Genomic DNA, 16171 nt, shown 5'->3' on the forward strand with positions numbered 1-16171 from the left:
TAGGTATCATACAACCTAAAATTAACTTATTTAAAAATTAAGACTTCTTTAGAGCAACCAATGGCTTAACTGCCTTTTATCAATAAAATTTTCAATAAGGAATGCAAAGAGAAGGTTAAACATGAGGCAGTGCAGAGGTGGTACTTCTCTTCTTTAACTCTCTTTCTTGACCAGTCCCTCAGATGTTTTGCTAAAATACCAAATAAATAATCACTCTTCTTACAAAACTGTCCTCCAAGCTGTAAGTTTATAAGGAACTGTGGAAAGATTTAAATCCTGACAGAAACAAGTCAGTCAGTTTGTTGAAAGATTTTTTTTATTCTACAAGAAATCGATTGGTGCAATCCTGTTAAAGAAATTTTTTCTTTTCGATTGAAAAACGTTTTGAATTATTTACATATTAATTTGTTTAATTTTTGAAAACAATAGTCATAGGGCCTGCTTTGTCCTATTTAACTATAAATGTTACACATTTACAAACTGAAACAAAAATGGATAGTACAGAGATTTAAATGAAATCTTTCAAAGAATAAAACTGCTTTTCAGTCCACTATATTTTCAGAGTTGATTATCATCAAGCCTGGATAAAGTTGTGAACCACAAACCATTTGTTTAATAGAAAAAAGAACGTTCAGATTATTAGCAAAGTAATATGTTAAAATGTATCTTCACACAGTTGAAATTTTAGTATAAACTTGTATATCAAGTCACTTTCCATTATTTATTCTACTTTAAAAATATATACAACTATGATGTTCAAATATGTATTCTGAGCCATTATGTCCAAACATAAATATTTGGGAAATTCAAACTGCTGCAACAAGTCACGAAAGGATTAAGGAAAAATGATGAGCTACAATTTATGTATTAGGAGGAAGAAGAAAATGTTACTTAACATTTATGTTTGAAGAGATACGTATTTTCTAATTTATATATATATATCCAGTTGAGTATAGACAGCCGCAAAATTTAACCAATTTACATAGAAACTAGACTAAACCCACACTATTTTCTACAATAGGTAGCAGTGGTGATTTCAAAAATTTTAATATATTTCAATACTTTTCTCAAATATTATTTGTGGTAATAGTCTAATATCATGAAATTTTGAGAGGCACAGATTAAATGAGTGCACTATCTATGCCAAACTTGGCAAGATCTATACCTGACTTTGTTTAATTACAGTGTAAGTTATCTAACACAGTAATGTAGACGGGCAACCAAAAAAGGACATTTTACATACGTTCATGTTTATCAACATCATTAACATTCGTGCTTAAAACTTTCAAATCTAAATATAAAGGGACACTTGTAAAGCTACAGGACGACTCCAATACAAGAACCTAAATAGATAAATCTGCAAAATCTTAAACTTTACTTCTTAACTTACTGATAAATGTTGTTTAAAGAGTAACTATTTGATCTCCAAAAATCTTAAAATTAAAGAGTTGAAAACATGTTCACTCCTTGCTACACTGTGGCATCCAAAATTAGCAAGCATGACAACATGAATTTGTTTTGCTCTTACATGCAAGAAGTGTACATATGCATTTTAAGACAGCATAAAATTAAGAGTTAACTTCTAGTCTGTAATGGTAAGTGACTAGAATTGCTATCCCATAGGCATTCTATGGTATCACATATCAAAGTCTCTACAATATATGACAGTCTTGTTCAGGAATCATCACTTTTGGGTAGGCAAGAGAGGCATGGCAGAAAAGCAGTTGCATTTTTTTTTTTTTTAAACAGAAAAGCTTTAAACATCTATACAATTTTGCATCATCCTGTATTCTATTCTAGAATACTTGGAATAAAATCTTATTTTAATCGGCTCAATCTATACAAGTTATTATAAGACACAAACACAGTCTAAACCCTATATTATAGAGAATATGCACTATTTAATACTCATTAAAGTACAATCAACGAAGATTACCAAACAGGAAACACACAGAATTCTAAATTGTTAAATTATTTTAAGGTTGCTAACCAGAGATTACAGAAATAAAATGTGCAAGACAATAATAAAACAAAGAAACTAACTTCTCAGTGTATCACATCCATGAGGATAAAATATATGGCACTTACGTGATACCAGTATTACAACTGTCAATTTAAGCTGGGAATGATGGGGCAAGAACCAGCTAATTAAAATGTTAAAATTAAACAGATAACCTTTTTTCTTTGTAAAAGCACTGAAAATGTAATGAGAGTAGATAACTCAATGAAAGTTTTCCCATTTCATTTGCCCCCATTGTAGTGTCTTAAATTATTCTGTAATTATTCTCCCTGTTATAACAGTCTGATATTTAAGGCCTGTATAAACTCTATTATGCTACCGAAACATACTATTCTCTGCGTGGTAAGAATGCCCTGATGAAAAAATAACAAAGCTGGTTATAAATCATAAAATAAACCCAAAAAAACAAAAATCTGACATTTTCTAAGCTAGTGAGAAATAAATTATACCACGATGTATCAATTAAAACTTCTATCAGTATTAACTAACAATCCTATAGATTTTTTTCCCCATAAAACTAAACAGTGCAGAATAGGGGGTGAGCTATAGTTAATCACATTTGGTTTTCTTAAAAGCAAAAATTTATTTACTATAAACAATCAAAAGGCAATTTTCTTCCTCCATAACACATGTAGACATTAAATCTAAGGTTTTAAAATATTGACTAGCTATAAGAAAAGTACTTTTAAATGGTTAAAAGGAATCAAAATACCAGTTTAGTGTGTGAAGAGTAGATATAAACAACTGAGAAAAGAGTAGATCATTGGTGTTGAATATTTAACATCAATAGCCCAAAATAAGTTCCAAAGTTTTTCTACCTTTACAAATAAAAAAAGGTGTCCTTTCCACGGTTTGGGGATATGCATTGTACATCCCTCCCAACAAGTATATGCATAAGGTTTTAAAAATGTTGTCAATATTAAGTTCTTCAGTACCCTAAAATTAATCAGACAGCAATATTACAGTGGCAATGGTGTATCAATTCTCAAAACGTAGTTATGATCCAACACGAGTTGTGGTGGTTCTTTTATCTGAGAAAAAGCTTTTCAAAAGAAATACCTGCCCTATGCTAACCACCAGAAGAATGAGGGCTTCTCCAACTGACCAATAGGCCACTCTTGTATTTAGATCCTCTGCTCGACTTCGGCCTTGAGCTTCTCTCAAACGGAAATGAGTCTGATAGTCGATGACAGACTTTAGAGCTTCATGAATTGAAACACAGGCAGATTCCATCTAAAGAGAAATATTTCAGTTAGTATGTTTAATACTTTCTGTATACTCCATCTAGCATATATATCTTTTCTTTCAATTTGATATCAATTCCTCATTTGATTAACATTCTACCAAACTGGCATTCATTCACTCACTCATTTACCAGTTGTCCTAGCAATGCAACCCTTCTACTCATTCCCACTAGGACAACTGGTAAGGCTAGACATCCAATGAAATGGCTGTTTTCCCCAAACTAGGATGTCACATCAATAAGGTGAAAAATGGAACACTAAGCCAACAATAGCAGAAATACTTATCAGCTAAGGTTAGTGGCTATAGAATATCCAGCCCAGGTTCTTCAAAGAAAAATTAGGAGGAAGAGAATGGCAGTAAGTTCACCAATAATAAGCACATAAGTCAAAGCATTCCCATGGTGTTCCTCTATCCTCTGTATTTCTTGTAAATTGACAGTTGGAACTAGACATGATGGGATTCAGGTATAATGTTCTGGCTAAGAACACCCTGTGGTCAGTGTTGTGTACTTCTTATTGCATATTATCACAAGACACATAATGTCTGGTTATCTCTCCATTAGTAAATGATCATTAGATTTAGGTGACATCAGCTGGATCCATCATGATAAAGTTCCCTACCAGCCTTTTACCTAGAAGTTTTAGCAGTGACTAGTGATCATTGTCTATTCTAGATCCATCATTTTACTAATGGGTAAAAAATGGTGATAGCAAAAAGTAAATGATAATTTATTCTGCATTTACTAGCTGGTAATGTTTTTTCAATTTTTAAGTATGAACAAATCCTTTATGAGTATCCCTAATATGTGAGAGACTTAGTAGCTTTTTGAAAGTAGAGAAATACGACTAAGAAAAAATAAAAAATGGTAAAACATGATATGAATAAAGGAGGCTAAGTGGTACTAACTGCCTTATTACTATTCATTTCCTTTATTTACCCACTTAGGTTTTTAGAGCAAGTCACCTTCTTATACAAGTTAAAATTCATGAAAGAATGGATACAGGTTATTTGCCCTAAAGAAAAACCATTTTACAAAGCGAAGTGCCTTTCACACGGGATGTTAAAATAAAGAGAACGTTTCTAAAATTAAGAGCATTTGACTACATCTTGCTAATGCTTAATATAGGCTTATGAATTAAGGCTCTTACATATTCTTAAAACTACCTCTATCACAACTTTGGCCAACAGACTAAATGTAACCTGGGAACACTGAAATACCATTTTAAGGTTTTAACAAGTAGGTAGTAAATAATTCATTTTGATGCCTAATTGAGTATTTTTTAGATATAATCTAGGCCCATACAGATTGAGCTTCTCTTATGTAAAATATCTGGGACCAGAAGTGTTTTGAATTTCAAATGCTTTTGGATTTTGGGATATTTGCATATACATAATGAGATATCTTGGGGATTGGACCCAAGTCTAAACATGAAATTTACTTATATGTCATATACATCTTATACACAGCCTGCAGGTAATTGCATACAATATTTTTAATAATTTTGTACATGAAACTAAGTTTGTGTACATGAGGTCAGGTGTGGAATTTTCTACCAGTCGTGAGGTTGGCACTCAAAAAGTTTTGGGTTTTGGAGTATTTCAGATTTTCGGATTAGGGAGGCTCGACCTGTACTATATTTGAACTAGAAATAACAGCCCTTCTCATCACCTGAGCAGTATCTGTTCACTGGCTTTAAATTTTTTACACTCTCTTTCTCATTTTATTTCTTCAAAACAAAATCCAGTTTAGCTTTTGCAACTATTTTTGTTAGGTGACTTACCATTAATCTTCAACATTTTACCTAAAGTTACAGCAAAAGTTATTGTAATAGCAGCTTGAGTAACACTAAGTATGAGTATAAAGACTACTATGTGGATATATTTATACATTAATTAAGGCATCATTTTACTTCTGGTTACATTAGCCTACTAAAGTATGGTAGTAACATTCCTTCATGGATTACAGAAAATGCTTCAGAATGCTGGAGCACTGCTTAGCCTTCTTAAATTTCCTTTACTATTGATGTTTCTACCTTAGTGATCTTCCTCCTATTTTAATGCTTCTTACTTCCTTTACACTTAAAACTTCATAAAACCTTTTAACATTGGTTTTCACTATGAGTCTGAAGTTGTCTGTGAAATGTCTAATCTGTAAGAATTACGATAGGTTTTAAAGATTGTGTTAGTCTCAAAATTCTGTTTATAAATGAGTGCATAATATTAATTATGCTTTTTTCCTCCCTTTAAATATACCAACATTACATTGCTAATTTTTTATTTACCTGGGTAAGAGCACTGACTCGGTTCTCACTAGGAAACAAAGGTGGGTCTTCTCCAACTTGAAAATCAAAATATACAGTTTTATGTGTGAAAGTAGAAAATTCATTGCTGAAGCAAAATTTGTATGTCCCATTTCTGGAGGCTGTGAAGGTAAAACTATCATACTGTTTCTTCATCTCTTTGTATAACACTTTACCATCAGGATCTTCTAATCGACAATCTACATCATAGTGACCACCAGTAATCACCTGTAAGAAATTTAAAAAAACAGAAAAGATCACTACAACTAACGAGTTTGAAAAATTAACCAGGTTTCCTACTAAAATGGCAATAAGGTTATGGGCAAAGGACTTTTACTATAACGGACAATTTTACATTTTTTAATTTTTACCAGTGGATGGAACCTGGGAGGCAGATTTCAGTTTAACTAAACTTTATAGAAACTGAACAAGTTTCCTCGTGACAGGAAAGAGAGAACTTTTATTTACTTCAAACTAGCCAGACAACTGTGCTAGTTACCATAGGTCTATCATATCACTGAATTCTCCCAACAACCCTAGAAGAGATTTTTTTCCTTCCATTTGACAGACTAAGAAACTGATGTTAAAGTAACCTACACAAGATTACTCATCTAGTAAGTGGGAGAGGCAGAACTTGAACTCCAAAGCCATGTTCTTAACCCTGAAGTTTACTGCCATGTAAAATTTTACTTACGAAAATTTTCTCACCCGGTTTCCTATTAGCAAGCATCATCCAACCAAACACAAGGTAAAGAGCAAATCACAGCCTAGGGCACCTGTGAAGAGCTGGCCCCACAGATCATTCATTAAGGAAATTTCTTGCTAACCTCCCATAAGCAAGGACATGGAAATTCTACCTATGTCTAGCACCTAAAACTAAAGCCTATCGGATTCCACACTAATAAGGAATTACAAGTAACAGAACTGGAGACAAGACAGGATCAGAATCAGACATTCTTCACCTACCCAGGGACATCTACATAACTGATATTTCCTTTATTCCCTCATTTTATGTAAAATGTAGATTTCTTGGGCCTCACAAGAATGTAGCCACTACTTCCTCTCTCCTCTGCCTTTTACCTTCTCTCTGTATGCCTTTAAAATGCTGAAGCTTCCAACCTCCCCTTCACCCTTCAGAAAAACAGCCACAGCTTATCTGCGATTTGTGTTGTTCCCAGATGCATCCCCAAAATCTTGGCCTGATAAATCTCCACTGATGGAGCTTTTTGCCTCAGTCATTTATTTGGGTTCATAGTAGTGAAGAAGTATGATAGGACAATCCATACCATAACAGCCCACACATACTTCTATCATAGAACTTAAGCTCATTTTACTGCCAAATGACAAATTGGTTGTGTTTAAGTTCTATTATAGTCAGTTATATGGAATTCGATACATATTTTGTTTTGAATACATTATGAAGTGAGTAATGGACTGGGCTATTCTATATAATGATACATTACTCCTTGTTTCCAGGAGAAACACAACAGATTGAACAAAATATTGTTTAAATGCTTGTGATTAAAGCAAAAACAAAACAGAGCTACACATAGGCAAGTTTGTTTATCTGTTTATCTGGAAAGTTTGTACTTAAGGGCAAGCACATTGAAAGGAAGGCCGGGGATAGGTGAAATGAGTCAGAAGAGAACTGTAGGGCTATTTTCAAGGGCTTATGCTTAAGCAATCAGTTACAATTTGGGCCATCTGAGTTGTTCAAATAGAGAAGGGAGAGATTTTTCCTGAATAACTGGACAAGCATTATAAGAGACAAAAGAAAAGGGGCGAAAATTAAAGTGGAAGGCCTCTTTACATGAGAAAGAAATGAGTAGGAAGAAAGAGGAGGAGGAAACAGGAGAAGAAACAGTGATGGTATCCATTTGAGAAAAAGATGATGAGGAAGAGACATTGGGTTTGAGGGTTCCCAACCACCATGAGATTGGGTGGCACAAGCTTCTTATTTTCAAGCTTGAACCCTTTTGGTTAGCATATTGACATTCTAGATCAGTAGAACAGAGGGGTCAAACTCTGGACTTCAAAGAATGACCTGTGACTTTTGCGACCTTTTGTCACTTGAGAGAGATAACAACTAAATGTACTATGTTACATGATCATTTTGGTAATTAAATAGAATATAGTTATGCACTTAGGAAACTGTAAAAAGTATGCAAACATTAACATGCAGATAAAATGTTATGACATAAAAGTGTCTTATCAGTTGGGCATTTCCCACCACTTCACTCCTGCTGAAAAGTCCACCTTTTCTTCAAGTGAAAATAATAACTTAATTTTTATATATCCAATTATTCATATTTGACCACTGTACTTTGAATAATCAAACACATACATACAAACTGAACAGGACCAGAGCTGATCATCACCCCACTTACGTAATTTTAAAACAGGTGATCTCACTTCAGTTATCAGTACCCCTTTAAACCTGTCTGTTCACCTACGATTAAAACTGTGGATAATCCCAAACTAAGTGTCACAGAAATCTCAATCTTCTTGCCTCTCTCAAATTTATCCCATTCCTAATGCAAAATTGACAGGACTACTGCCACAACTTTCTAAAAGATCTTGTCACAACCCAATCTCTTCTCTCTCTAACCCAGGGTTTTCAACCTCTGCATTATTCCCATTTTGAGGTGGATAATTCTTTGTTGTAGGGGCCTGTGTTATCGTGTGCACTGTAGCATATTTAGCAGCATCTCTGGTCTCTACCCACCAGATGTGAGTAGCAGTCCTCCTCTAAACATAATGCCAAATGTTTCCTGGGGTGGGGACAACCTCCCCATCTCTCCTCACCCCCTCACTGAGCACACATTTAAAACATTTTGATAATTACCTGTGGCCTACAGAAAAATCCAAATCTGTTAACAATGGCATACTCATCCCTAGTACTTCCTCCAGGTAGCCTCACACCTCTTTTATCGATATCCTTGCTCATTCCATGCCCCTAAAATACTAGACCACCAAAAGTTCTCTGAACAAGTCTTTGCTTTACATCTGCACTAACAGTGGCAGTTCAACAGGGTTTGTCTGCTAAAGAAAAATCACAAGAGCCAAAATGACAAAGCTTACAAATCTAGTTTACTACAGGAAAAGAGTACCATATAAAAAACATCACAGCCAAAGGCTGTCTCACAGCAAGAGGTCTGGAGAGGTCAGGTGTGGGTTCCTTTGTTCTCCCTCTGTGAGATCTGTGGCCAGACACATACTCTCTCTCAGATCTGGAACTGCCCAAGTGTGCAAGGAAAACAACTTGGAACCAGGGAACCCAAAATAGAGTCTTCGTTGGGTGTTTTAATATTTTGCTGGTCACACAGGTACATTCCTGCTATATAACCAGTCTCAACAGCAGAGCGTGTGTGTGTGTGTGTGTGTGTGTGTGTGTGTGTGTGTGTGTGTGTGTGTGTGTGTGTGTTGGGGGAGGGGGGTGTCGCACTGAGACCAGGTACAAATCATCGATCTTGCTGTTATCAATAAATAATGTTGACAAACTGGTACAAACCACCCCAAAGCCACTGGACCTGCAGTCACAAAGCAAAACTATTACTACACAGTGAATTTCAGTGCCATGCACAAACTTTAGCAAAACAGGCAAGGCTAATTTTAGGCCTCCTGGAACTCTTACAAATATATCTGCCTAGGGTGCCCTTTCTTCCTTACTCTGCCACCTTGTAGAGCATCTCCTATTTATCTTTCCATTCTCAGCTCTAACATCAGCTCTTTAGCTAATTTCCTGATGATCCTTCTGTCCTTTGCCAGCAGCACTAAGCCTAGTGTGTACTTTTATTGTTGCATTTAACATTATATGACTCATATGTGTCTATGTAAGTTCTCTGAGGTCAAAGTCAGTCTTATTTATCTTTGGGAGGTAGTATAATAAAGTAGTTCAGAATTTAACTTGGTACTGCATACTGATTGTGCTACTTCTGAGTTTTGTAATCTTGGGTTTTAACCTATCTAAGCCCCAGTTTCATCAGTAAAAAAGAAATAAGAACTATATCAATTTCATGAGCTTTCCTGAGAATTATATGGTCTACACATAATAGATGGTAATTTTTTAGCCATTGTAGTAGTATCCTTAGCACCAATCACCAAGTTTGCACATATAAAACCCCAAGAAATGTTTATTAAATTCAAACAAAGAAAATTTTGGCTTACACCTGCATTACAATTCCTGCTATCTTCTTTTCTGTACCTTGGTCCTAATCCATGAAGTTAAGCAAGCCTAAGGGTCATCCTTAGCCTCCCCTTCCTCACCCATTACAGCCAAATCATCACCAAGTCCTGCTGATTTTACCTACTACATTCTCTCCAATCCTTTCACTTTTCTCCTTCCCCATGACTACCATCCTAGTCTAAGCCGCTATTATTTATTGCCTAGACCACCTCAATGGTCTCCTAATCAGCCTTCCACACCCACTCTGCAACACCTTACCACACCTTCTCTACCTGCACAATTTATTATTCACGCAGCTACCAAGAATATTCTGGTCATGTCACTGAACTACATACAACTGTCTGATGGCTTCCCACATTGTTAGGAAAAACTAAAATCCTGAAAATGGTCAGCAAAGCACTACATGGCCTGGCCCCTGCTGACATCCTGTCCTCTGGCTCCTTATTCCCAGCCATACCGGACCTCTCTATGTCCCTCAAATTCCCAATGTTCATTCCTACCATGGGCTATTCCCTCTCCTCACTTCCCAAAGTATTTACAACTCATCCTTTAAAGTTCATCTTAAACTCATTTTCTAAAGAAAGCCTTCATGGATACCAAAGACCAGGTCACACATCCCCTACTTACCACTCTGAAAGCAGTTTTGATGAATGAGCAGGTACTATTAAGAAGAATAGGATGAGAGGGGAATAGAGAATGATGGCAGCGACCCTGTTTTGATCATTTCTGTATCACCAGCACCTATTACTCAATAGCTGTTCAAATGTTAAATGTGCCTACCAACAAAAACTGAAAGAGTAAAAATTGTTCTAGCCAACCGAAGAAACCACATTCTGTTCAAGTTTCTTTTTTATATACTCCCAAAGATCGAAGGGGGCCTCTCATTTATCACAGCAATTCTTTACATAACACCTTTGGCAAATGGTCGTTCAGCTTGTAATGGAGCTCTTCCAATGACAGAAACCGCATTAACCAATAATACTAATGTCGGAAAAACTGAAAAGCAATGAAGTTAGATATTGCCAGAACTTCAAATCCAATTAAATTGGAAGTGTGGATTAGAGAGTGGGGGGTTGACACTAGATACTATAAAGCAGGACTAATTTTTTAAAGGGAAACTTTTAAAGTAGAAAGTTCAATAAGGCCTTAAAAATGAAGGACATTAGAGAATGGAAACAAAAGTCACAGGGAGAGGAAGCACTTCTGGACTTCATACATTTTAACATCCGGTCTTAAACGTCTCTCGCCCAAGGTTTACAAGAGGAAAGCCAAATGTCAGGCATCAGCTACCTGCAAGTAATTAGCCAAAGAACAGAGAAACACGGACGGGAGGGAGGCACCCTCAGCAGGTTACAGCCCCAAACCCAGAGCCGCGAGCTGGGGCCCAGGGACTGCCAGGGAGGCCCATGATACCTGGAACTCGAGAGTGCACTTGGTGCCCTGAGCGATGTCCTCGTAGAAGCACTGCTTGGCGTTGTCTGGCAGCTCGAAGGTGATCTCCGAGGCGCCGCCTGGCCCTGGCACCAGCAGCAGCAACGCAAGCAGCCTGCAGCCCCAACGGCCCGCGGCGGCCGCCCATCGCTGTGCGGACCCCGGCCGCGGCATCCTGCGACAGCGGCGGCGGCGGCGGCCTCGGCCTCAAGAGAGCTACGAGGAGACGCCGGGTCAGGGCTGCGCGGACTCAGCGCGCGCCACAGGCCTCAGCCCGGGCCGCTCGGCGAAAACACACGGCAGAGCAGAGCCTCGGAGAGATTCGGGATGAGGGCGAGACGCCGGGTTCGGGTTCGGGGCGCTGAGGAGCTGAGGAGCTTCGGGCCGGGAACACCAGGCAGAGAAGCGTAAAAGGCCTCACTTGGTCGGAAGTGGGGGGTGAGTGCCTGAGCGGAAGGGGCGGGGCCTGAGGCACCTGCTCCAGCGACCCGGCTGTGTTCTCGTCTTAGGGAGAGTAGGGAGAGGCTTTGGAGTGCTTACGTGGAAGCCCATGAGGCGCCGTCTCTGCTAGCGTCACAGCCTGGGACGAGGGGCGGGGCCAGCTCAGTAGTCGGGGCGGGCCTAAGGGAGGGGGCGTGGCCGCCGCAGTGAGAGCAACGCGCGTTGAGAAGGCAGTCTTGCTTCGCCGGCTTCTGTGTTTGTAAAAGCTGGGCTCTGGCGGGGAGCTTTGAGGGAGTGATGGAGGGCTCATTTTGCCCTACGGTGCTGATTGGTGGTGGAGCGCTTCGCAATTTGGAGAGTTTTCTCATAAATAATAAATATTTAGGGGAAGCAGCTGGGCAAAGAGCGCGAATTCTGAGAGCAGATTGCTTACTGGCAGTGTGACGTTGGGCCAGTTGCTTAAACTCTCTACCCAGTCTTTGCATCTGTAAAATGAAGATGATAATATTACCTACCATAGGGAATTATTACAAGGTTTCAGTATTTGGAAAAAGCATCTGCAACACTGATTGACGCGTAGTAAGCACTAGATAAGCTTTTTCCTTTTCTTTTTTCTGTTATTTCTTCTTCTTTTTTTTTTTTAAGAGATGGGGTTCTCCCTCTGTCCCCAGGCTGAAGTGCAGTGGCACAGTCGTAGCTCTGCAGCCGCCAACTCCTGGCTTCTAGCAATCGTACCGCCTCAGCTTCTCTAATAGCTGGGACCAGAGGCATGCGCAAGCCACGGGCCGTCTAGATAAGCTTTTGCTCAATAAAAATAAAGTATCTATTGACCACTCCTTATCATCAAGCACTGTGCTACGCACGTTACATATATTATATCATTCCACTCTTCAAGCAACCTTATAAAGTAGGTATTATTATGCCTACTTTACTAATGAGAAAATTGAGGATCAAAAATTGAGTAACTTGCTTATGATCACACCATTGGTTTGTGTTGGAGTGCTTAAAAAATAATAGTAGGTAATAGTGAGGCTAACAAATGGTGTTTCTTATAGTGCGTTATACATTTTCTCATGCATATAAACACGAATTAGATATTCCCTTTTTTTTTTTTTAATAAATGACCCAAGTGAGGCTTCAATCAACAGAGAGTGAGTAGAGGGTTTTATGGGAAGGAAGGAAATAGAGGCAGATAGGAAGGAACCAGGCAGGGACAGGGAAGTGAGAGGGTGGGGGTGGCAGTGTGTGGTTGGTGGGTATGAAGGGATGGAGACGTGGGTTGCTCCGCTGTCCCCCATGGCCTGGAGCACCCAAAGCCTCCTCAGTGGGGAAAAGGAATGGAGACCACCTGAAGTCAAGGTCCTTAGATGCTGGGAGGAGATTTGGGGGAAATTGAGCCTTCCTGGGAAGTGGGCAAGAAACAGAAGCATTATTTGTGTTGGTGAGTGGATGGAAGACTGAATTTGAAAGCAGAAAAAAAAAACGTGGGTTCTGTTTACCAACTCTAACGTGGACAAGTAACATTGTTCTTTTAAACAAACTTCAGTTTCTTCATACATAAAATGACAGTACAAACAGGCAAAAAAGAAAGAATGGATAAGATTAAAATCACAATGCAATACATTACACACCATCAGATAGACAAAAATTTCTAAGTGTAACAATAACAGATTGGTGAGCAGGGGAAAGGGAAAATGGAGAAAATTCTCGAGCAGCAGCGGCGCTATCATGAGGAGAAGGAATGGCTTATGGATGTCATGGCCAAAGAGATGCTCACAAAGAAGTCCACACTCTGGGACAAGATCAATTCTGACCACCGCACTCGAGCCATGCAAGATAGGTATATGGAGGTCAGTGGGAACCTGAGGGATTTGTATGATGATAAGGATGGGTTACAAAAGGAGGAGCTTGATGCTATTTCAGGACCCAATGAGTTTGCTGAATTCTATAACAGACTCAAGCAAATAAAGGAATTCCACCGGAAGCACCCAAATGAGATCTGTGTGCCAATGTCAGTGGAATTTGAGGAGCTTCCGAAAGCTCGAGAGAATCCAAGTGAAGAGGCGCAAAACTTGGTGGAGTTCACAGATGAAGAGGGATATGGTTGTTACCTTGATCTCCATGACTGTTACCTCAAGTACATTAACCTGAAGGCATTTGAGAAGCTGGATTATATCACATACCTGTCCATCTTCAACCAGTTATTTGACATTCCTAAAGAAAGGAAGAATGTAGAGTATAAAAGATACTTAGAGATGCTGCTTGAGTACCTTCAGAATTACACAGATAGAGTGAAGCCCCACCAAGATCAAAACGAACTATTTGGGAAGATTCAGACTGAGTTTGAGAAGAAGTGGCAGAATGGTACCTTCCCTGGCTGGCTGAAAGAGACAAGCAGTGCCCTGACTCATGCTGGAGCCCATCTTGACCTCTCTGAATTCTCCTCCTAGGAGGAGTTAGCCTCCCTGGGTCTGGACAGATTGAAATCTGCACTCTTAGCTTTAGGCCTGAAATGTGGCGGGACCCTAGAAGAGTGAGCCCAGAGACTATTTAGCACCAAAGGAAAGTCCCTGGAGTCACTTGACACTTCTGTTTGCCAAAAGTCCCAAGTCAAAGGGCACCAAATAAGACACTGAGAGGAACAAAGATATTGCTTTCCTAGAAGCCCAGATCTATGAATATGTAGAGATTCTTGGGGAACAGCAACATCTTACTCTTGCTTGCTTACAACGCAAGCAAGCAAGGACAGGAGAAGAGCGAGAAGAAGAGGAAGAAGAGCAGATCAGTGAGAATGAAAGTGAAGATGAAGAGAATGAGATCATTCACAACCCCCAAAACCTGCCCTTTGGCTGGGATGGCAAACCCATTCCCTGCTGGCTGTATAAGCTTCATGGCCTAAACATCAACTACAACTGTGAAATTTGTGGAAACTACACCTACCGAGGACCCAAGGCCTTCCAACGGCACTTTGCTGAATGGCGTCATGCTCATGACATGAGGTGTTTGGGCATCCCAAACACTGTCCACTTTGCTAATGTGACACAGATTGAAGATGCTGTCTCCTTGTGGGCCAAGCTGAAACTGCAGAAGGCTTCAGAGCGATGGCACCCTGACACTGAGGAAGAATATGAAGACTCCAGTGGCAATGTTGTGAATAAGAAGATGTATGAGGATCTGAAAAGACAAGGACCGCTCTAGTGTTCAGGGATGTAGCTCAGCTTTTGGGCTTGCCCAGGCTTCCTTAGATCTACATTTTTCTATTTCCTCCAACCAAATGCTCAAAGACCCTTTACTATGTAGTGTTATGGTCTTGCATGCATCTTGTAGAAACAAGGCATGTTGACAGATTGCAGGGTTGAGATGGTTTTTATCTTTCTTTTATATTAAAAAAGATTCTGCTGGAAAATAAAACCATCCCTTGTTTTGAAAAAAAACCAAAAATTGGTGAGCATGTAGAGCAACAAAAATCTCTTATACGGTCCTAGTAGAAATGTAAATTGGTACAACCACTTTGGAAAACAATGTGCCATTATCAATAAAGTAGAATATATAGAGAGATAGAGTGGGAGTGCACACACACATATGTACATTTTACAAAATTACACTTTATGTATAGAGTATATACTTTAGAGCAGTGGTTCTCAGGGTGTTGCTCTAAGGATTCCTGGGAGCCTCTGAAACCTTTTCAGAGGGTCTGTAATTATCTGTTTGAGGCTGGATTTTTATCGTGTATTTCAACCAAAACAACATATCATAACAGATTGAGTGTAAAAGGAAATTAGCTCCCGGCTTCTTCTATGAATCTAGACAGGAAAGAGATTTATAAAAACAATGTCACTCTTCTCACTAAATTTTTATTCAAAAAATGCAGTTATTTTTTATTAAAAGATGTGCTATTTATGTGAACATGTGCAATAGGTTGAATTCTCTCCCCTGCAAACACGTCCAAGTCCTAATCCCCAACCCTGTGAATAGGACTTTATTTGGAAATAGTGTTTTTGCAGATGTAATTAAGTTAAGGCCCTCAGGATGAGATGATACTAGATTTAGAGTAGTCCCTGAATCCAGTGACTGGTGTTCTTATAAGACAAAGGAGAGGGAGATTCGAGACACCCAGACACAGAGAAGAATGGGGAGAATGCCTTGTGAAGACATGGCACAGATTGGAGTACTATATCTGCAGGCCAAGGAACACCAAGGATTGCCCATAGCTACCAGGAGCTAGGAGAGAGGCTTGGAACCTCTTCAGAGTCTCCAGAAGGAACCAACCTTGGCAACACCTTAATTTCAGACTTCTGGACTCCACAACTATAAGAGAATTAATTTCTGTTGTTTTAAGCCACCAAATTTGTGGTAATTTGTTATAGGATCTTCAGGAAGTAAATGCAACATGTAATGGATTTATTGTTATTTTAAATGAATTATCAGTAAATACTTTTAAATGTCTCAGATCTCAATTTTTTATTTGAAATTTTTAAATTTTAAAACTTTACATTTTAATTTCAATAGAATTCCTAGTTTTAAGTGGACCTTTCAATAAACTTTGAC

General features: G+C 38.7%; 1 protein-coding gene and 1 pseudogene across 1 annotated transcript; one reads left to right on the plus strand and one right to left on the minus strand.

The window, feature by feature from the left end:
• Window positions 1-298: 298 nt before the first annotated feature.
• On the minus strand, window positions 299-11767 carry LOC105822553 (transmembrane emp24 domain-containing protein 7). Its single transcript, XM_012659548.1, has 3 exons — window positions 11165-11767; window positions 5548-5793; window positions 299-3253 (listed from the first exon to the last, which is right to left on the minus strand). Exons 1-3 carry the CDS (start codon window positions 11354-11356, stop codon window positions 3017-3019), a joined length of 675 nt encoding a protein of 224 aa, XP_012515002.1. The 5' UTR covers window positions 11357-11767; the 3' UTR covers window positions 299-3016.
• Window positions 11768-13317: 1550 nt separating this feature from the next.
• Window positions 13318-14821, plus strand: LOC105822527 (annotated as a pseudogene).
• Window positions 14822-16171: the final 1350 nt, after the last annotated feature.

This window comes from Propithecus coquereli, unplaced genomic scaffold (genome assembly GCF_000956105.1).
Source record: "Propithecus coquereli isolate 6110/MARCELLA unplaced genomic scaffold, Pcoq_1.0 Scaffold62, whole genome shotgun sequence".
Taxonomy (NCBI): Eukaryota; Metazoa; Chordata; class Mammalia; order Primates; family Indriidae; genus Propithecus; species Propithecus coquereli.

Bases quoted from the DNA above. Each gene is read 5' to 3' on its own strand.
- LOC105822553 (XM_012659548.1), bottom strand. From the start codon at position 11,356: ATGCCGCGGCCGGGGTCCGCACAGCGATGGGCGGCCGCCGCGGGCCGT. The intron at 5,794-11,164 runs GTATCATGGGCC...AATTTCTTACAG, and splicing joins AGTGCACTCTCGAGTTCCAG to GTGATTACTGGTGGTCACTA. The intron at 3,254-5,547 runs GTAAATAAAAAA...ATTTCTCTTTAG, and splicing joins GAGTCAGTGCTCTTACCCAG to ATGGAATCTGCCTGTGTTTC.